This window comes from Aulonocara stuartgranti (genome assembly GCF_965226115.1).
Source record: "Aulonocara stuartgranti genome assembly, chromosome: 17".
In the NCBI taxonomy this organism is placed as follows: domain Eukaryota; kingdom Metazoa; phylum Chordata; class Actinopteri; order Cichliformes; family Cichlidae; genus Aulonocara; species Aulonocara stuartgranti.
In genome coordinates, this window is record NC_138953.1 from 13405390 (window position 1) to 13426981 (window position 21592).

The window sequence follows — 21592 nt, forward strand, 5'->3', positions numbered from 1 at the left end:
TGTATATACAACACAATACCAGCATTTTACGGACAAAACTGACTTCAGAAGTCAGAAAAACCAGAAACAAGTGTTTTATTTCCATTCTCTTCCGCTTATCGATTCAGGGTCGCGAAGAGGGCTGGAGCCTATACCAGCTAGGACAACAGGCAGGGTACACCCAAGACAGGCCACATAGGGCCAGTTTGTACAACTGATCAATTCTGTATTTTTGAGAACCAAAAACAGATTATAGCCACACACCTCTATTTGCGTCTTTGTATTTAGGAATATCTCACGAGTACCCCCTGCTGCAACCCGGTTTAACTGCAGCTAATTGCTGTACATTGGCGTTAACAGGATGTGGAAAAGCTCTTGTAGACATGTTGAGTTTCTTGGTTGTAGAAGCAGTCAAATGAACACTGCAGAAAGACATCGTTCAGTTAACCTGCACCATGAGCGGGACTAACGACAATATCGAGCAGATCTAAGCCAAAGTCCCTGACATCTCCTTTGGGTGGAGCGTCATAGTTTCTCTTTTCTGCGCATCTTGTTCATGTCTTTTCTTTTCTTTACAATTTGCAAAGCTTCAATCCTGACATTGAATTGAAAACATGTGACACACTCAGTCACACACTTGGTCTTCATGGGACAATAACCCAGACATCTTGGAAACATTCACTTAATGACCTCCTTTTCATGAAGGAGTATATCTCAGAATATAAACCATAGTTTGTATTAACTTCACTCCACTCGTTAGCGCTAAAAAAAAAGAAAAGAAGAAGAAGCAGATTCCAGATCTGAAAAGTAATGCCAATGTATTCCGCATTCTTTATAATGGCCAGCAGGGGGCAACTCCTCTGGTTTCAAAGAGAAGTCTGGATAAAAACAGCTATGGGCTCTCATGCATATGTCCTCAGTTCACAGTCACATAAATCTCTTGTTTGTCACGTCCATTCTCAAAACAACAACAACAACAACGTGGTGATGACTGAAATTTCACAATAAAGCGTCACCAAACAACTGGAGAAGTCCATCTTTTATATACAGCGTATGGCTTCACCCCACTTCTAAACACACAGCAAAGCCAGTATCAAAGCAGACGTGCTCAGCTGATTTCTATTCAGATTAATAACATGCTGATCCATGAGAGGTCATGTTAACAGAAGCCTGTTAAAAATCTGCTCTGCCATTATTTAAGACCTGCAGCCTGCGCTCGGACTGGTGGGTCAGCTACTTCACTCCAGTGAGCCTGACATGTCAGAGTGACGACGGAAAAGTACAGTTTTCAGATCAGCTTGTGATTTTGGATTCGCCTTCGTACTTTCGCCTGAAAATATTTCACCGGATAAACGGCGACGTTGAAAGTGCCACACTGATCCCAGCACTTCCTTTAAAAACAAACACGCAGGGCTGGAACGTGTGGACTTTGGTCCACTTCGGAGAGAGACTGTACAATTTTTAACCAGCCAAATCAAACCTGGGGACTGACTGAGGACGTGCTGAGTGTGCGCACCGATCATACATGGCGCTGTTTTTACTCGGGAGACGTGGCTTTAAGAGAGCCATGACAGCGATCCGGCCGTACTGGTAACAGTTCTTACTGTCTTCATACTGTGTGCACTGTGAAATGACACGCACGACTCTGCAAGGACAAACTGCACAGAGCTGCAGAGACCACGCAGGAAATGCGTTGGGTTTTCTTGCAGTCGTAGTTCTTGCCTCGAGGTTTGTTTGATTCCAGTCCACTAGATGGTGTAGTATGCCCACTCACTACAACATAGTGTTTATGAACCAACTGTGATATTACGACAGTATCGATTATATATACCTATAAAAACTGATGTAACAGCCATTTATATTTAATGCGAGTTTAATGTCTGTATTCGTCTTCATCATGGCCACACTGTGTCCTTTATCTGTCACAAATATTACATAAATATAATATTCTAACACGTTTTAATGTCGTAAATTATACTTTGCAAATATTTTAAATGCAGAAAAGGGGGTTAAATTATTATATTATATTATATTGTCGATCTGGTGAATAACTGTTAGGGATGTTTTTGTTTAATAGCAAATAATAACAATAAAGTTCCTTTTTCATCCTTTATCCTTCCGTGACTGTCTTTCAAATTAAAGCTAAACACCTTGCTTGTAGACGGATAATATTTAGAATAATCTCATCGTCATTTAATGCATAAAGTGTTTGCCTCGAGGCTTTTGCAGGAGTAAATCTTGATATTATAGATGTGTTAGACTGCAAAACATTACCTTTAAAAAGATTACTGCGGGTTTTTTTTGTTTGTTTTGTTTTTAAAGGATGGAGAAATATCACAGTCGCGCACATAAATACATGACTGCCATCACGTGATGGTAAATAACCACCAGCAACTATGAGCTGTTGCAAACACTGTTATCTCTGAACATGTAATTTGCCAGTAGGTTAGTTTTATTCAGTAAATGAATAATTGCTGCATCTGAACTGCTTATAATCAAAACTCATATGAGTTCATGTACACCTTTTGTTTTATTCAAGTACCGTTGTTGGCGCACTTTACTCAGAGCCTTTGATTTTCACAGCTTTGAAATGTGTTCTGCAGTAATGTAGGTAGAACATTTACAGTTCATCCCAGCAAAATAGCTTTAATAGTAACAGAGACCAAGAATAAGAGCGTGCCATACATCAGCATTCTAAATCTACAGGAACAGATGCTGTCAACGAGGGTTAAGCTGAACAATGGTTCCACTTTTCAAACCTGCTTTTAAGGGCCCATAAAACCCAAGATTCTTCTATTCTCATAAAAGGTGAACAATGTGATTGCTGTAATTGTCCTAACAAAGGACGACTTTATCTTTGGTTGTAACATTCAAAGTAACTATCCCACCTTATTCTGCTATCCACAGCTCATTTTGACTGCCACCGTCTCCTCGTGTGTTTCCCTGCAGCTCTTCAGTGGCCTCAGGCAAGAAGCCTGTTAATGGAGTGGATCTGTACTACGAGCAGACAGGCAGAGGAAAACATGCTGTGCTGTTGCTTCCTGGCGCTCTGGGTAAGTACAAGCACACGCCTCCTTTTAATGTAGAAAAGAAGTTTGGCTATATGGGAAGACATCAAAATCTTTATACTCAAAATATCTCTGTTGTAAGAATAGCATATCATTCAGTACAGTTTGATTGAGTCCTTTAAGCATCTAAAAGAAAAACTGCTATATTTTCTACCACAGGAAGCACAAAGACGGATTTTGGTCCTCAGCTTAAGTCTCTGGCCAAAGAACGCTTCACTGTAGTTGGCTGGGATCCCCGCGGGTATGGACAATCCCGTCCCCCAGACAGAGACTTCCCCCCTGACTTTTTTGAGAGGGATGCGAAGGATGCAGTTGATCTTATGAAGGTTTGCTGATAAACTCAGGGTGAAAATGATTACCAATCTGACCTTTACAGGTTACAGAGAAGCCCCTTCTCTGGGGGGCATGTGAAAGAAAGGAACATATGGGGACTGATAAACTTCATGCTCAGTTCAGTGTGTCGTAAAATGATAAAGGTCTAGAATTCATTCAAAATGGAAAATAAGTTAAATTCTGCAATCCAAAACCTGCTAGATTTTACTACAGTCTAATATCTGGATAAATATTAGAAAGCAATACTAATCCTAATTTTTTATTTTTTTTTTAGCCACATATCGAGTTTTACCATTTATGGAAACTCCCATAACAAAACAGATAATGTATTGGCAGGAAATTACCTTAAAAAAATTACCTGGACCTTTTCTTTTTGGTCTTTCTTTTCTTTTCTTTTTTGCGCAGTTTAGAGAAAGTGTTTAAAGCACAATTAATAAATTATTATATACAGTTAGTGTATATGCCTCCTCTATTCTCTGCTTTGTGTTCTGATCAAAATTTAGGCAACCCTGACTTAAATGATGTCTAATCCACGGTCCGATTCTAATACTAAGACATGTTATTTTCATACACCAATATTAAAATTCCTGGTTTACGAAGCTATATCCTTCTTTTACCCTTCAGTAATGAACATGACAAAAAGCCCCTGTCTGGGGTTTTAGTTTCCGGTATGAGGCTACAAACAAACCCCCTGCTTTCAGTACTTATTTACTGCAATATTTTGTATGCCAATCAAATTGCTTTTTGACCATCATCATAACTCTTATGAAAATATACATTTTGAAATCACTGGCAACCTATGAGCTACACGTACAGTGTGTGAAATTAGAAGGCTGCAGAATCCAACACAGCTGTTGTATGTTGGTAAGCTTTAATAATATTTTAATATTCTCTTTGATTTTTCTCTTTGATCTTGTTATTGTATACTATATGTTCCAATAGTGGATACTCATGTTACACACAGCCAAAGTTGCGAAAAAGATTGTAAATACTAGATGCATACAAGTAATCTTCACAGGCACATTATTCTGGCCCCGCCCACCTGTTATTCAGATTTGAGTGATGATTCAAAACAGAAAATTTAAAGGCCACCCCCACCCCCCACCACCAACCATTTGCATGGTTCACTGTTCAAAATGTCTTAGAACTGTGAATCATGCAGGAAGGATTCTGTCAAATAGGTTTCTCACAATATCTGTACATTCAGAAGCATGAAGACTAATTGTCTTCTGCATTATTTACTGCATTTCATGATTTATATATCACAATTCATACACAGATAAATGTACAACTGTCTGGTCTTGCAGTTAAAGAAAGTTTTTGCATTTTTTACAACAGCAAGTTGTGTTACTGCTTTGACACAACCTACTTTTTTTTTTTTTTAAATCATTTCTTTGGCAGACACTGGGATTCGGCAAGTTCTCCCTGCTTGGGTGGAGTGACGGGGGAATCACGGCTCTGGTTGCAGCCGCAAGGAACCCCGATCTGATCAACAAGATGGTCGTGTGGGGAGCCAATGCTTTTGTTTCCCAGCAGGACCTCAAGCTTTACAATGGTGTGTCACGTTTTATTGCCTTGGACAAGTGGCAAGTTATTCGAGCTACAAATTGGCTTTCACTTGAATATGTGCGCGTTGTGTGTTTGTGTGTGAACGGTTATGTTGTGGGAACACTCAGAGGTGCGTGATGTCTCCAAATGGAGTGCGAGGATGAGGCAACCCATGGAGGAGGTGTATGGGGTGCAAGTCTTTGCTAAACTGTGGGAGGCCTGGGTGGATGGAATCGCACAGTTTGTCCACAGACCAGAAGGTGATGGCTCTGTGCTGTTGCAGGCACACTAGACAATCTGAAAAGACACTTGTTAATTTTGTCTCTTACTAATGCAGATAATCTGAATGTTTCCTTTTTGCTCTCTGGTTAGGAAGCATCTGCATGGAACTTCTGCCCCTGATCAGCTGTCCAACCCTCATCATCCATGGAGAGAAAGACCCCATGGTGCCAATTCTCCACCCTGAGTACCTCCTCAAACACATCAAAGGTTCACGGTGAGAACGCACAATAATATTACCACAAATTGATGAATTTCACTTTTAGGTACAAGCTAAATCAAGATTTTCATCCCCAAATCTAGATTGCATTTAATGCCAGAGGGGAAACACAACCTCCACCTGAGGCATGCTGATGAATTCAACACACTGGTGGAAGACTTCCTAGAAGAGTGAAACCACGGCTTCATTATTTGACTGTGGAGAAAAAGAGTTGGTGTTACTTTAAAAATAAAATGTAGAATGTGAATTGTAATGTTATTTTGATTATTTTTTTTATGATGCAATCTTCATTTGGAATGTTAGATTTAAAAAAAAATAGAAATATGCGAAACAGCTTTTTACACAAATTAAAGTTACAATTTAATGTAAATAAATTCCATTTGTAACAAAATCTGGGTTCCATCCAGCTACAGACCTGTGACAACTGTCTTTTTTTTTTTTTTTTTTTTCCTTTTTTCTGCCTGTCCCATTTGGTTCTTTAGCCATCAGAATTGTTGTCTGAAGACCAACAAGGATACCCAATGGATTTACTTTGCCAAATGGATCATCGTGGCATTGCCGTATTGGTCCATTTGGTCGATCTTTGTTTTTATTATTTATTATATTTTATTTTCAGATGTTACAGACGGGACAGACATGAGTGAGGGATAGGAAAGGGAGAAAGAAAGAGGAAGGAAAGGAAAAACAGAAGGGGGGAGGGACAGTGAGAAAGGGGGGGAGAAAAAAAAATAAAAATCTCCTGGATCACCTGTTGAGAGAAGAATAGAAAACAAGCAAAAAAGACAAAAAAACAAAACAAAGCAACATACTAAACACAACACCATCGCATTAATCTAGCTAAGTGTAAACAGCAGTAAATACTAAATATTCAATGTTGTTGTGCAGCACGCAGGACAGATGTGCTTCGAAGTAGCAGCCAAGAAAGGTGTAATTTGGGTCTACGAGCAGTGAACACCCGTGTGCATACCTGTGTGGATCAGCGCGCTTGTATTCCAAAGGTTTCTCCATGTAACGATCTGCTAGGGAGTGTGGGGGAGCCACAGCCCTGTCCTCCAGGGCATGAAGCAGGTATGGAGGAGATCAAAACTCCAGACATCCAGAGGCCCCCAGAACACAAGAGACCAAGGAAGACCAACAGAGGGGCAGCCGAGCCATTGTTCCAGTAAGAGCTGAGGAGAGTCCCAGATGAGGGTTCACTCAGCAGCCGCGGAGCAGAAGCCAGAGGGAGTTGCAGTGACGCGCCCATGAGCTCCGCCGGCCGCCAGCTGTGCCTGAGTGACCGAGCCCCAGGCCGAGAGGCCGGGGGCACCCCACCTCCGAAGGGGCCCGAGCGAGCCCCAGGCTCCAGGCCCCGATAAGCGGCCGCCAAGGAGTGAGCCGGTGTGTACCTGGACGCCCACCCCCAGACACAAAGAACCACCAACGCACCGATGTCTGAGGGAGTCCGACACCTGAGGGAGTCCGCCACCGGCAGGGGAAGTGGTGGTGGGTGGAGATAGGCCTCCAAACCTTGGAGGGCCTGAGGTGTCCCCAGAGAGGTGGCGTCTGATACCCAACCTGACATATAGACACAGACATACAGGCACACACAGACACAAACATCCATTCCCACCCTCATGCTCTCATATGCACTCACTCCACACTCAACCAACGTGGAGACAGACATAAAGAGACGCTGTACACACGATCACACTCCCCAAGCGTACTCTACAAACCGGGTCTAGGTACCCTTGCCCCTGGAGGGGGGAACTGCACCCAGACCCAGGTGGTGTTACCCTTTTCCCTGCGGTGGGGAGAGGCAGACCGCCCCGACTCCGTAGCAGCAGGGAGGCCCCACACTCCAGACCGCAGTCGGACGGCCAACTCCTCCTCCTAGCCCTCCCGCTCCAGCAGGCCGCAGAGAATGGGGGTGGGAGAAGACTCTAAACCTCCCTCCACCCGCTCATTGTAGTGTTGATGTATGTGTGTTCTAAGGTGCAATTAAAACCTAGGAGGGCATGGAGCTACCTGCCAAGGAGCAGCAGGTAAGCGCATAGTCCCTCCTGATAGCCCTCAATGTCTAAGTGTGTTTAAAATTGAGAGGTGGGCAACGACGCCAGGGGTGAGGTGTATACCCTGATGGTAATTTGGAGTCCGTGTATCGTGCCCACCCCCAAGATAAAATGGGATAAAATTGAGGCAGAGGCAGCCAGAAGGGGACAGAGGGGGGGGGGGGGGGGGGGGGGTAGCCTCCTCTGCACCCTGGTGACATACCCCTACTCCAAGGCCCTGCATGTGTGGGTGGTTGTGGTGGAGCGGGAAGAGGGAGGCAGCTGGAGATGGGGAGGGAAGGAAGGGAGGGGCAGGTAACCCCTCCCTGGGGCCAGCTCCCCCGCTGACCCCAGTAGGCACTCCCACACGCCAGGGAAAGGGGGCCCAGGCCCATCCAGACCGGGGCCCAGTGCAGCAGCGCCCCCCGGCCCCACAGAGCCCGGGACAGTCCACCCAACCCCACCACAGAGAAAACTGCACCCACCCCACCATCCACTCATCTTCCAGACTACATAAGACAGTAAACGTCCAGGCTGAGATCTTCCTCCACCTCTCCTGTATCTCCCCCTCCTGCAGAGAGAGTTCCTGAGGAGAGGAAAGCTCCTGCAAGATGTGACCATCTCCCCCACCAGTTGAAGGGCCCCCCAGGTGGCTCGACGCACCGGCGGCACCCTGCTCCAGGGCTGGGCCCCCATGCACCCATCCGCCCACAACCCCGGCAACACACCAACCAGGACCCAAGCCCCCGAGGCCCGGCCCGGGCCCCAGCCCAGAGACGGAGCGCCCCCAGAACCTCACGCCCATCCCGGACCCACCCAGGGCCAGCCAGGCTACCAGGTCAGTAACCCACGTCCGTCAGCACAGACCCTCCCCTAGCCCCGCTGCACGCAGCCACGAGGAAACAGTCACCCGAGAGCCAAAAGAGCCCCCAACCGGACATGACCGCTACCCCGGGTTGAGCCCCCCAAGGAAGATGCCTCCGGGGAACCCCCCCGACGCCCTAAGCCTGTCCCTACCCCCACACCAATCACAACAGTGAAGGCGGGACCAAACTATGACCCCCCACCCCCACTAGGTGATGGAGCTGATCAAAGGAGCCCAGAGCAATTGATCTGATGTGGTGGCAGAGGCTGTATCAAGACTAATGTAATCTAATAGATAATTTCTATATTGGTTAGAATTAAGATTATTTTTATTTTTCCAGTTCATGAGGACTGTTTTCTTGGCTATGCATAGGGCAGTGAAAATCATATGGGCTATATTCTTTTCTGAAGTGACATTATCTAAGCTGCCCAACAAACACACTAAGGGGGAAGTTGGAATGTTACATTTCAGACACTTTGATAAGTCTTCACATATCTCGCGCCAAAACTTTTGCACTGGTGGACAGAACCAAAGAGCGTGGATGTAATTGTGACAACTGTCTTTAACAGGATGCTCTGAAGCAAAGTTTACTAAAAATGTGTCAAGGGCTCAGCAGGTCAAAGGCTTTATTTGAAGAGGAGAAACATTACTACCATCTTTAAATATTGTACATTTATTTGACAAGGAAAGCTCAAAGCATCACCTTCAAGGGCTGAAGCAAGACTTCAGTGGTAAAATCCCTGAGGCCCCAGTGTTAAAATGCTTATAAGCTCACAGCAAAATAAAGATTTTTACAGTCCGGTACAAGAAAACGTTTTGGCCACAAGAATAAAATATTTACCAATAAAACTCTTATAAAGTCTCTGCTATTTCATAGAGGGTGCCACTGTAAGAAAGTGTCATTAAAAGCTAATATATGTGTCTTAATTCACACTGAATGTGTAATAGGGATCTAGTGCGGCACCAAGATCGGTTGTGCTGGATTCTCACTCTAGAGCATCGATGATCGATTGCTTTGGCCTGCCTTTTTTGCTAAACCAGGAAGTATTCCATGCTGTTTATAGTTAAGCTAACGCGGCCTTTAGATGTTCATCCAATAAAGAGTGAAACAAAATTGGCAAAATGCAGAACGGTGCAGAATTTGAGGGAATTTCCGTTCACAATTTCTCTGAAAAGATTCTGGAGCAGGTGGTACACTTTCACGTCATGAAGCTCAGCGGCGGGTTTTTCCTTTGGGTCGGTTCGGCTCCGGTTCTGTCCAACTTAGCAGTGTCTATGAGCAGCAAATATGTAAGTACCGCACAGCACACCTTCATTCACCAAGTACTGATTAGCTGTTTTCCAGAAATAAAGAATATTGGGTATATTCGTCGGGTGAAGAATAAGAAACTTGGAATTTAAAAGCGCAGGTCTTCAGTTTTTTTAGGAAGATTTTCAAAGTTTTTCATAAAGAATATAAACGTTAAAAATTAATAAAATATGAATATTGTAAAACAGCATAATTTAAAAAAATCTTATTTTGCTGGGTCTTTTCCTAAATGTATGTATAAAAAAATTGTGATTTTTTTTTAATTAATTTGGCGGTGTTTGTATACGTACGTACACACACACACACACACACACACATACATACATACATACATACATACATACATACATACATACATACATACATACATATATATATATATATATATATATATATATATATATATATATATATATATATATATGTGTGTGTGTGTCTGAGTGAGAAAGCGAGTCTTCTGAAGATTAGAAGTGTTTCTCTGTTTCCCTGAGTTGTAAAAGAAATTGCCTAGGCCTATAAACAGGTATTAAGTCACTTACATGTTGATTTGGAAAGGGAAGCTAACTGCTTATATGCTTTTGTCTGCAGGATTCAATGCCGTTATCTACATTAGTTATGGGGGACCCATCCAACACAGCACCAAATTCTTTGGCACAAAGATTAGGTAATGTTTAACACTAGTTTGCAATATGTGTTGTATGTAGGAGATAGCTACAGCAAAGTCTTAAAATGCTCATTTAAGTTGCATGTGGTTCTTAATTGTGGATTTCTATTATATTTAGAATTGTACCATTGATATAATTTTGAACCCAGAGTCAATGGCACGCCTTTTTCTTGCATGTGTTTTTGGTGTCTACTTGACCTTCCTTCCTGAGGGTCAACAGGGAGAATTGAAACTTGAGTAGAGTGATGCTTCAAAGTAGCGTATCTGTGTATGGAGTATTCAGAGTGTGTGTTAGTACAATAACTAGTGTAACCGTGAAACGATAGGTTTGAAATCAAAAGTGATATTGCATTTAGTTACAGAAGCAAGGCAAGTCTCAAATCTCCACAAATTCTATCGTCAAACTTAATTACAGCTGGCTTGGAGAAGTGTTTCACACCTCTGATATGCTGCGGAGTGTTAAATAAAACACTACATTTAACTTGGTTCAAAACACAGCAGCAAAGAATAGCCATTTATCTTTGTTTTGTGAAAACACTTAGCTAATCTCAGTGTCCACTGTAAAATGACGTCCGCACTGGAAGACACTACGTAATATCACTGGAACTCAGCAGCTTGCAACAGGTGAAACATTGACAATGTGAAGTGAGTAGGAGGCAACTAACCTATTTCAGTTTTGAGGTGACTGGTAACTACCAGTGTGAACAAAGGACTGCTGGTTGACTGTTGACTCAGTGTCAACTGAGTGTTGACTCATTAGCAGTGTACCTACACAATGAGAACCTGGTATGCTAACTAATGTTGTAGTATCTATTCCTGAAAATGTGCAGGGTGATGCAGAGGGCAATTGTGAGGCTGAATGTGGACGTCTTTTTACCTGCCAGCTCATGCCTGGGTAGATTTGTCTGTGGAGACTCTATTATACAATACAACAACTTTGTCTGTACACATGCCTAATGCAAAGTCTACAGAGATGACTACTCATCTATGGTGTCTTTACCACATAATGTTGCCTTGACAACTAAACAGGAAACATGGGATTTTTTTTTCTCACCCACAGCCAATGAAATTAAGGAATTGACTGGCTGAGGCATGCTTGTAAAGTCTGCAGGAATGCAGAACTATAAAATATGTGCATAAAGAGCTCAAATTGTCTGCCAGGGAGTCCTTGTGACAGTGGGACAGTCCTTATAGGCGTGTTATAGTTTCATATCTAACTGACCAGAAGTCGGGATTCCCGAAAACAATTTTGTGACTATTCAGACTCAGTACACATGTTGTTCAGGCAAACTGTAACCAGACCTCGGAGAACAATAACAGGATTGTCTGCAACTGATGATTAAGTCCTCGTGGTCTTTGCAGCTATGTGCTAAGTTTATAAGTCTCTATAGACATTAGAGTTGGGCCACTGCTGACCTTAATTTATTTTTACCATTTCATGTTTTGTGTGAACACAAAGTTAACTAATGTTGTGTCTCTCCATATTTCAGCAAAGAAGACCAAAAAACAAGTATTTGTCAGTTACAGTCTTCCAATGACAGATTCCAGCCTCAGTCTCTTGGTGGAGAACAGGATCAAAAAGGAGCTGGAGCTGCACGCTGAGCATTTTTGAGCACATGTGACCCTTTGTAGGAGGAGGGCAGCAGTGTAGTACTGGAGTCATACTCAAATGCAATAATCAGGACAAACGGCCACATCAAGTGTTTTTTTATTGACAATAAATTAAGTAGTTTATTATCAAAACATGTACTATAGGCCTGTGGCTTTGTCTGTTTGTTTGTTTGTTTTTACAAATCCATATTAAAAAAATAACACTTAGAAAACAGCATTAGTGGTTGAGTTTTTTTCCTTCAGTTTTCTTAGAGTATTTTTTTTTACTGTTGAAAACATACAAACTACCAAACCATACTGAATGTCTAAAATATGTGCTGTGTACTAAATATGACTATAAAAATGGAGGATTCTCGGGTTCTGGTGTATCTGCACAAAAATGCTTGATGGGATGGTTTGTCTATTCAGTGTGCTTCACAGTCTATAAAAGTAAGGTTATGTTCCATATTTTATAAATGAATGGCACATGTATACATACCTTAGATTTTTATGCAGTCCTAAGGGATACCTATATAATAAAGTGTATAATGTACACCAATCACAACTAAACCAGGTCTATGCAGACTATGCTGCTCTATTCTAATCTTCACACATGTCAAAAAACTGTAAAATATTGTGCTTTCTGTCTAAAGTTACACACTCTAGGAACAGGATTACAGTATTAGCACAGTACAGAGAACGAGGAGTGAGTTTGGAAATGTTTGCTAATTAAGGAGGTATTTCAAGCAACAAAACTTTCCCTTGGCAGCATGACAAAAAATAAATACAGTTTTTTTTCTTTCATTACATCGTATCTTCTCTGTTTTGTTAACAGAACAGAGCGATAAAGCCATTTAAATTGCTGAGGTGCATCATAAGACATACAGTAGTGCACTAGCAGGTCACGCTCATGTCCGTTCAGCTCTCAGATTTGTTTAACATTATGCACAAAGTCTCTGTAGGCTACACATATGGTCTGCAAGAAAGGTCTCCGGCTGTTCGTCTTCCAACAACCATCATACGCCAGCATCAGCAGTAGTAACGCTTCTTTAAAAATCAGTGTCCACACTGACCTCTCAGCTGAGGATAAAGTGCCACATTGGACTTCATATAAAGAGACCACAAATGAGGGAGTACTTGTAGCAGTTCACAATACAGCCCGCAACTTATTGTCTGGTTTCCCAACATTTACCATGTATTATTTAGTGAATTCAAAGTGGATTTTTTGTGTGTTTGTGTGTAAGTCCTTGGAACTGGTTCGGGAATGGGCATCATTAAAGGAGGGGTCAATATGAGTTCTCTTTCTTTTATAGGTGCAGTTCCTGGCACCTTGGTAGTCTCTTGCAAACCGGGCAATAGCTTCAATGTTGCCTACAAATACTCGCTGGTTCTGTAAAATGTTGTTACAGTAGATTAAGGAAGTTTAAAGGAAATGAGAAACAAATTGTACGTTGAGCATTTTAATCTTTGAGTACCTTTCAAGTGTTTTAGCAGTAAGGTCGAAATTTTGTCTTTTTGAAATGACAATTGGGTTTAGACTAAAGGCCAAGCGTGTAATACCTAGTATTACACTGGGTATGAGGTATATTAAAGAGTAGCCTAACATCCACTTATTTTTTGATAATGTAGTATTATTGTGGGTATAGGCTATGAGATACAGTATGCTGGCCTCCACTTCTGACACAACAAATACCTAAAAATAACTACAGTGTAATTCAGCCGTCTTTGTATCCACTTACAGAGTGGATACAAAGAGGTTACAGAGGGGGCTGTCCCAGCTGTCATAGGGCAAGATGCAGGGCACACCCTTGACAGGTCACCAGTTTATCACAGGACTAACACAAAGAGTAAATGGTAAATAGACTGGTTCTAAAATAGGGCTTCCCTACTTGAGAACATCACTCTTTCATATTCACACAGGGACTTTTTCTCTAGATCTAAGTGCTTTCTATCAAACATTTTTCCATGTTAGGAGCAACTTGGGCTTCAGTATCTTGCCCAAGGATACTTCGGCATGCAGACTGGAGCAGCCACCAGACAACCATTCACACCTAGAGCCGATTTAAATTCGCTGATTAACCTAACCCTATGTGTGTATGTCTTTAGGTTGTGGGAAGAGTTCCCAAAGAGAGCATGCAAATTCCAGTCAGAAAGGTCCCAGACTGGATTTGAGCCTAGATACTTCTTGCTGTGAGGCAACAGTGCTAACCACCCCACAGCCTGTTCAGTTTTTTCCTTTAAAACTGGGTACAGTAAAACTATGTTTTACTGTACCTGTTGGTAAGTATTGTAAGGTACTGAAAATTACACTGTCAATTGAGAATTACTTGATAAATGCTGGGGAATTGCACAGTGAGTCACAGATTGTATTAACCAATGCTACAGAACAAAACAAAAAACATTTGTGCCCTTTTCATGCAAAAAGTTAGTGGCTTTAGCCAATCCCTGGATCTCCAATGTGTTGGCTGCAAATCACAAACACTTGATTGTGTCTCTGACATTTAGTGCAAAATAACCTACCTACAAAGAGATCTAAGATGTAGTGAAATCCAGTTTCAACGAGTCAAAACTACAGACAGTAAACTCAGAGCACACGTTATTGAAAGTTATTCTGCTGTACTTTGTCTCTCCACTTGTGTCTGCTTGTACCCTCGAGCAGAAGGTGGCTCAAGAAAATCACCAACACCACTGAAGACGCTCATATTATCTGACATACACTGACTTCAATACAATATATTTTTGGCAACTCCTGAAGGAATCATAGTCACTACAAATGACACAAATTTACTATCATCATCATCTGAATCCTCAACATAAAAAGAGTTCATATGAACAATTAGTTTCCCTTAAAGTACAGGAAGTTCAGTCATCGCTTGCTCAGGTTAGTGCTTGGAGCAGTTATTAGCACAGAAGACAACTTGCAAAGCTGCTCACACTCCATTGGCTATGGCATGATTCCCGATCACCTCCCCACCAGTTGCAAGGGCGTATGAGGCAGGTACCGCTGCCAGAGCGGTGGCTGCTGCCACTGTAGCGCCCCCAGTGGCTGAGAGATGTAATGGTGTGTCCTGAACACGGGAGTAGTCCCTATCACTCTTGGCGAGAAGGAGGTGCTGCTCTCCCGGATGGAGCAGGGTCTGACGGGTAAAGGTCTCTCCATCAGCCAGGCTCTCCGGCAGTGGCTGTCCCCGTGGCTCAGGCAGCAGCAGGAGGCAGATGATGCACAGCAGGGTGCAGCAGGCAAAGATCACATGATGCAGGAAGTAGCCCTTCTGGTTGTGGAGCTCCATGATGGGTGCAGTGAGCATGCCAAAGCCAGCGCTAGCCAGGACCAAGCCCAGTCCTCCACCCCTGCAGAAAAAGAGGTCAGAGCTGATTTATTTCCAAGGTGTTCTGATGCACCTTACACTAAAAACAGCAGCATTCTAGAAGCATTCTTCATACAACAGGATTGGGACATCATTAAAAGTTGACTTCTTATTTTTTGAGATATAAACATGGTCAAATAACTTTAAATGGACTGCTTCTTATAAAGTAGCTTTCTACTACAGGCCTCACTTAGCTTGTCTCATGCAGCACTTTTTTAACTATGCCTAAAGGCTTTCTAACCTCCTAAATTACCTAAATTACTTCCTTAACATGTTTCGAAGGTCTCCAAAGGCCTGGTAATGAACGAATCATTTGATTCAAGTGTGCTGACCCAGTGTGATATCTAAAACCTGCATGACGCCAGCCCTTCAGGCCTGGAGTTCCCCAACCCTGATGTAAGGAGTCACAGATTGATCCACGACTTTCTAATTGGTAGATGACCCAGTCTACTACTCGAGCCACAGTCACCACAATGCAAATAATGAGATCAGCCTACATACATACCCCTTTTTTTTTCCTATTTTTGTCTCTGTATTATATTTGCAAAAGTAGAACACATCACCTAGTCATGTCATAAAAACAGCTCTAGTTGTGAGCATAGAAGCCCCACCCACCTGCTGTTTGGACCTTCTGTTTGTAAGGGAAAGCCAATCAGAACAATTGGAGGCTGGAGTGAAAAGGAAATGAGCTCAAATGGCTTTTTTCTTTCAGATGAAGAGGTTGCACCAAAGCCTAATATAGGATATTTGTGGATTTTCTGACTGGTGAATCATACGGTGCTAATGTATTAGGAGTACAGAGCTGAAAGTGGGCAGGATACATCCCACTTAAGAGTATTAAAATGGCAGGCTTTATTCAGCCACTTTTATCACTTTCTTAAGCTGACAACGGTCTTCACTCAGCATCTGGTCAGATCTGTTGCTCTGAACCTCCTTCATAACCTCTTACAGCCCTTTTTCCATAAAGCCACGTTTTCACCAGTTTTCTGTGGAGCCATTGTAATCAATAATGTGGCACACATTTTTCTTTCCAAACACTTGTCAGTCATAAACACACCACAAGAGGGAGCAAATATGCAATTTGAGAACAGAAAGCTGTGTGCAGACACTGTCATAATAGACGATATATTTTTTAAAGTAATAAGACTGTTTGCTTTCATAAGATGTATGTTGTGTTTATGACTATGCAGGCTCACCTGATGACAGTAGGAGTGATTTCAGCACAAAAGAAAATGCTGAGTGTGCTGACAGCATGAGAAGAGAACATCCCAATTATGGAGAAGGCCACAGAGAATTTCCTGTTAAGAGTGTCTCGCAAAACTGTTCAAAAGAGAGGAAACAAGCAATAAAAATCAGCAACAACAAATGTAACATGATTCCAGGGACATAAATGACATTGTTTACTGTGTATCACTAAGTTTTCCTCAAACCAGTGGAAAGGTTTATCATTTTAATTGTTTTAGATGATAAATCTCGTAACTGCAAATGTACCTGTGTCATGGCGAAGGCTGTACTTCCCAATCACTGGATTCCATTAGTGAGCATTGGAGAAAAGAGAGATGTCCTTAGTAAGCACGAAGAGCAGCACAGCACTGACTCAAAACAAGCAGAATAAAAGCCTTCAGGAGAACAGTTTACCACTGAAGCCTGAAATAATGACTACATGCTCCAAAAAGTTTCAAGGATATATTCATGGTATTTTCACCAGTAAAAACAAGAGGTGAAAAGTGTAAAGACTGGATTAACAATGTTTCTATTAGTTTTGAGAAGAGAGGCTAAAGTTAGCATGCCTAGCTAATAGCTTGCTACTTATTTGAAATATAGTTTTACTTTGAAGGCAACAGGATAGTATAACATTACAGTCATGGTGTCTGTACAAAGTTAGTTGTATTTTAGACCTTCACACCAAAGTTTCGTTTGAGTCAAACTTTACAGTAACTTTAGTAGCTATAAAAAAAATTCTAAGTAATCACTTTTATCCTGTGATAAAACCCTTCTGTCATGATGGTAGTGGTCTCCCCCCAAAAAACATGGCCGTAGATGCATTACAGTGCATCTATGTAACAAAATGTGATTGTGTAACAAAGGTGATTGTGGTTTGGAGCTATATAAATAAAGTTGATTTGAATGGTCTACTTGTGCATTTTTTTATTACTTACAGTTAAGCAAACCCAGCTGCAGCAGTGATGCCAGGGCTGTTATGATCATGAATGTGAGCAGCCCTCCACGCCGACCCATCAGCCCGACCGCAGGGCATAGTGCTAGACAGGTTGCCACGGCGATGCCCGCCATGGTGTAATAGTCAGCATGGCACAAAGCCGTGGGCTGAGCCTCGGGGTCCATCATACTGCGAGCGAAGCAGTGGTGAATTCCATAACCTGTCAGACTGTACATCAAGACAAAACCACAGAATAAGAGATTGGCCAATGAGGTGCCACCTAAAACATGCGTCCGCCACAGGGCACGTGAGGTTTGAGTATGTCTTCATTCTCTGGAGACCAGCTCATGTGTAATTCATGCTCTCAACACAACGGATGTTGGCTGTTATTAGCAAAGGAACTGTACAAGCCGGGACCACAAACGCAACACACTTACGAGTTGACACACAGCACCACAATGTTTTTCCACAGGTTCCTGGTGCTCATCATCTTGACAATGCAGCTCCTCTGGGGTTTCTTGTGCAGCTCCTGCTCCAGCTCTGGTAGGAAACATGAAACGCACACCTTGAGACCTTTCCCTTTCAGGTGGTAATGAGCACCCGGCCATAAGGGATCTCTAGCACGGAGAAGCTAAAGAGCTTTGGGGGAGCTTTAGATAGATGTAGGACATCACTGTGCCCACTCTCATCATCCCTCTGACTGCTTGGCTACTGGGAGAAGCAGCGACAATGAATCAAACACCATCTCGGGGGAACAAGAAGTGTCGTGGCAGAGAAAGGTGAGACACGTTAAATCTGTCGCAAGACAATTAATAGCCAGGGATCTCATTTATAAACATGGCGCACGCCGAAAATGAAGTCTGAAAAAGGCCTGTGCAACTTCCCACGCACAAGTTGGGAGTTTTCAAAGGCAATCTTGACGTGCACACTGGTACAGAGAGTCCGACCCACACTTATGAACATTTTGGAGACAGACAGAAATTAGCAATGCACATTGTGAGGTGCTAAATTAAAGGCATGATGTAAAAACCAATACATAATACTTCACCTCATACGTTAAGTATGATTTCCTATAATGTAGTACTTATGGATCTACTTTATCATAAATATTGAAATGCCAGTAACCCACGGCAGCACTGAGATGAGCAGAATCAAATATTTCTCCAACTCAACATCATATTTTTCATCATACATCCATTACACTAAATATCATCACAAGTTATTATAAAGTGGGCCAAGTTCACCACAGCAAAACAGCTTTTTGAGGGAAGGGTAGAAGACTGATTGAAGTGCACACATTTCTATACTGACCGTGATTTATAAAGGGAAGCTTCTGAGCTGGTGAGCATAGGCATGCTCTATAATTATTATTGCTATTTTTTGTCCACACCATCTCAGCTTCTCTGCTCAGGTATAGTATGGATCCTACACATTCTTTTTAAATGAGACCCCAGGTGCTTCGTACTCAACTGAGATTTACAGGATAACAATGTTGTTGTTAACTGACAGTGCACATGCTCTCAGCACTATTTGGAAGTCAGACTTTGTGTATATTATAATAAAAAATCATTAACAACCTAAAGGACTATGGATCTTTACCTTATTGCGTTTGCATTTCATCATATCAATGGTCTGAGCAGTTTTATATGCATGTCAGTGTCTTTGCTTGCTCATTTCATCACACCGAGCAGCAGCTGTAATGTAACATACTGCAGACAATTTAAATACATTGCAAAGTGAAGAGAATTGAAGGAAACCAACAGAAAGAATAGAATTCGTGGCCCAGTGGTTGTGGGATCTTTCATCTTCTCGCTCCCTCTTGAATTCATCCTCACCTGTAAGAACTCCGCTTGGCTCAGTTGTCATGTCGACTTGGTTCTTCCTGGCGATCTGCAGCATCATGGCTTTGGACCGCCGGTAATGCTGGGTGGCCAGCAACCAGCGCAGGGATTCGGGAAAAATCCTGTAGAGGGAGTGAAAGAGGGGGATGGCGAGGAGAAGCAGACAAAGGATGAGCAGAAGATTTGTAAACGCAAGAAAGAAACAAGTGAGGGCAGAAGAAAACAAGAGGAGAAAGAGACTATTGTTTGTAAAATCGGAGCGAGCTTGTGTGGTGCCGTGTGTACTGTACAAGCCATCGCCTGGCTCAGAGCTGTGGATTTTCTTCAGAGGGCGGGACTCACCAGACGTATGGCAGCATCAGTACGAAAGGACTGATTATGACGATCTGCAGGACCTGCCAGTCATCCCGGTTTGGCCAATGGCGACACAGAGCGGCCACCCCTGGCATCAATAGCTGCCCGCCCACCATAAGAAAACTGGCCACCATAGTCATGGAGAAACGCCAACCTGGCAAACACAGCTCGATCCCTAAAATAAAAAGACAAGCACGAGAACAAAAAGACTTCATTTTACAGAAAACATGGCTTCCTTTGGTGTCAGTGCGCCACGATAGGCGAATAAATTATGTATGCGCTCTGTGTGTTTGGATGTGATTACCATTATAAACTTGCAGCTGTCTTAATGGCCTGAAAGAGCATGTGTTTGTTTAATGGTGAGGTAGGCACTGAATTTCCTGTCATGAATTATTGAACACTTATTGCTGATCCTTCCCCTGAGAGCGCACTAGTTTAACACCAGGCCTCTTCATTAAGTTAGGATGGACTGCATGTGGAAGCGTGTGAGTGAGTTCAGCTGCTCGGTGAGCTTTTCGCTGGAACCGTCCTTTAAGTCCTTCCCACGTGACTGGGCTCCTATCCTTTCCCTTACTGCCTGTAACATGGCACAGTCCAGATGGCCTGGCCCATATGGCAAGGGCCTTTTGAAGGTGACCATTGTTGGTGGATGAGAAGGGAGGAAGGGGGGCATACTCACTATACTCACTAACCTGTACTGTCACTTGTTATTGTGAGGCAGAGAGAGGAAGCTGGGCTGGGGGGTTGACAGAGTAAAGAAAGTAGAGTAGGGACTGAATACAAATTACCTAACCCTCCAAAAGTCCCTCCATTCATCAGTGGAATCACCAGAGGAATGATAATAAAGACTGGTGTGTGTGAGAGAGTGAGAGAGTGAGAGAGAGAGAGGAGGAAATACAGAGAAAAACACAATGAGGAAGAAGGAGGCGGGATGGAAAGATGACTAAGATTTTCAGATAAAAGAATGAAAGGAAAATGATTCAGCTAGAGGTTAAAGGTATTACTGAAATTCCCTTGAACTGTTTTTCTTCCTTAGACCTGAGTCAAAAATCTTCCCACACAAGGTCCAAAACAGATGAAGGAAACTGCACTGACCCATAATCCTTAACCTGGCCTTCTGCTTCTACTTTTTCTAGCCAAAAAGACAGTGTGAGTCTGTCTCTGGCCCAGTGATGGGAGCAGTATACAGCTTTTCACTATTTTTTAACATAGCGGTCTAAAAATATAGCATTAAATGTAAATTATCAAATCCAAATGTTTCCAATGTAAAATAAATAAATAAATAATAACTTTATCTCAAATCACAAAAAGAAACTGAGAAGTCAGACCACGAGCCAGAGTTGACCCAGGATGTGAATGTGATGGATGCTTAGTTACACTTCTGCTGATCGGCTTTATTTTCATATCGGTTTCTTGTCCTGTGTGTTTAGTAACCACACGCTGTTCCCAGATCTCGGTCAGTCTGTACAATTAAAACTGCACAAATCAATAATTTACTCAACAGCAGATCGAACGACTGAGTCTAATGTGAAAGAGGTCGCTAATGGTGACAAACAGACTGAGAAAATCACCCAACTCTGCTTTTTATATCCACCCTGCTGAGCAATTTAGCATTGTTTATCCCAGAAAACTCAACCCTGTATAAGGCAGCAACAGGTGGCCATTATTAAGCTTCAGTTAAGCTCTGTGCACTTCGTAGGAAACAAGACCAAATGACAAGGATGATGCAGCTAAAAATACAAGTCGCTGACTTTAAATAAACAAGCTTTGTTTCAGCAGGATATGTATACTGTACGATAACTCATTACCCAAAACAACAGTGAATGCAACTTCAGCTTTAAGCATTTGCCTTAACCCATGTCAAGCCATCAGTGCTAAATGTGTCTAATATGTATTAAGATAAGATAAGATAAGATAAGATAAGATAAGATAAGATAAGATAAGATAAGATAAGATAAGACAAGACTTTATTGATCCCACAGCGGG

At 42.4% G+C, this 21592-nt stretch overlaps 3 protein-coding genes across 3 annotated transcripts in view; 2 read left to right on the top strand and 1 right to left on the bottom strand.

Moving 5' to 3' along the window:
• Window positions 1–1093: 1093 nt before the first annotated feature.
• On the top strand, window positions 1094–5674 carry bphl (biphenyl hydrolase like). Its single transcript, XM_082509644.1, has 7 exons — window positions 1094–1569; window positions 2929–3032; window positions 3207–3373; window positions 4782–4935; window positions 5057–5188; window positions 5301–5424; window positions 5511–5674. Exons 1-7 carry the CDS (start codon window positions 1505–1507, stop codon window positions 5599–5601), a joined length of 837 nt encoding a protein of 278 aa, XP_082365770.1. The 5' UTR covers window positions 1094–1504; the 3' UTR covers window positions 5602–5674.
• A 3654-nt stretch (window positions 5675–9328) lies between these two features.
• Window positions 9329–12120, top strand: psmg4 (proteasome (prosome, macropain) assembly chaperone 4). The gene is made up of 3 exons (XM_082511908.1): window positions 9329–9612; window positions 10220–10295; window positions 11786–12120. Exons 1-3 carry the CDS (start codon window positions 9445–9447, stop codon window positions 11905–11907), a joined length of 366 nt encoding a protein of 121 aa, XP_082368034.1. The 5' UTR covers window positions 9329–9444; the 3' UTR covers window positions 11908–12120.
• Window positions 12121–12226: 106 nt separating this feature from the next.
• slc22a23 (solute carrier family 22 member 23) overlaps window positions 12227–21592 on the bottom strand; it is a 28221-nt gene continuing 18855 nt past the window's right edge. The window contains exons 4-10 of the mRNA XM_082511907.1: window positions 19595–19781; window positions 19247–19374; window positions 17849–17951; window positions 17413–17639; window positions 16745–16777; window positions 16450–16573; window positions 12227–15236 (exon numbers count right to left, since the gene is read on the bottom strand). Coding sequence (XP_082368033.1) covers window positions 14816–15236; window positions 16450–16573; window positions 16745–16777; window positions 17413–17639; window positions 17849–17951; window positions 19247–19374; window positions 19595–19781 — 1223 coding nt within the window. The 3' untranslated portion in view covers window positions 12227–14815. The remainder of the gene's footprint in view (window positions 15237–16449; window positions 16574–16744; window positions 16778–17412; window positions 17640–17848; window positions 17952–19246; window positions 19375–19594; window positions 19782–21592) is intronic.

Bases quoted from the DNA above. Each gene is read 5' to 3' on its own strand.
- bphl (XM_082509644.1), top strand. From the start codon at position 1,505: ATGGCGCTGTTTTTACTCGGGAGACGTGGCTTTAAGAGAGCCATGACA. The intron at 3,374-4,781 runs GTTTGCTGATAA...TTTCTTTGGCAG, and splicing joins ATGCAGTTGATCTTATGAAG to ACACTGGGATTCGGCAAGTT. The intron at 5,189-5,300 runs GTGATGGCTCTG...CTCTCTGGTTAG, and splicing joins GTTTGTCCACAGACCAGAAG to GAAGCATCTGCATGGAACTT.
- psmg4 (XM_082511908.1), top strand. From the start codon at position 9,445: ATGCAGAACGGTGCAGAATTTGAGGGAATTTCCGTTCACAATTTCTCT. The intron at 9,613-10,219 runs GTAAGTACCGCA...TTTTGTCTGCAG, and splicing joins TGTCTATGAGCAGCAAATAT to GATTCAATGCCGTTATCTAC. The intron at 10,296-11,785 runs GTAATGTTTAAC...TCCATATTTCAG, and splicing joins TTCTTTGGCACAAAGATTAG to CAAAGAAGACCAAAAAACAA.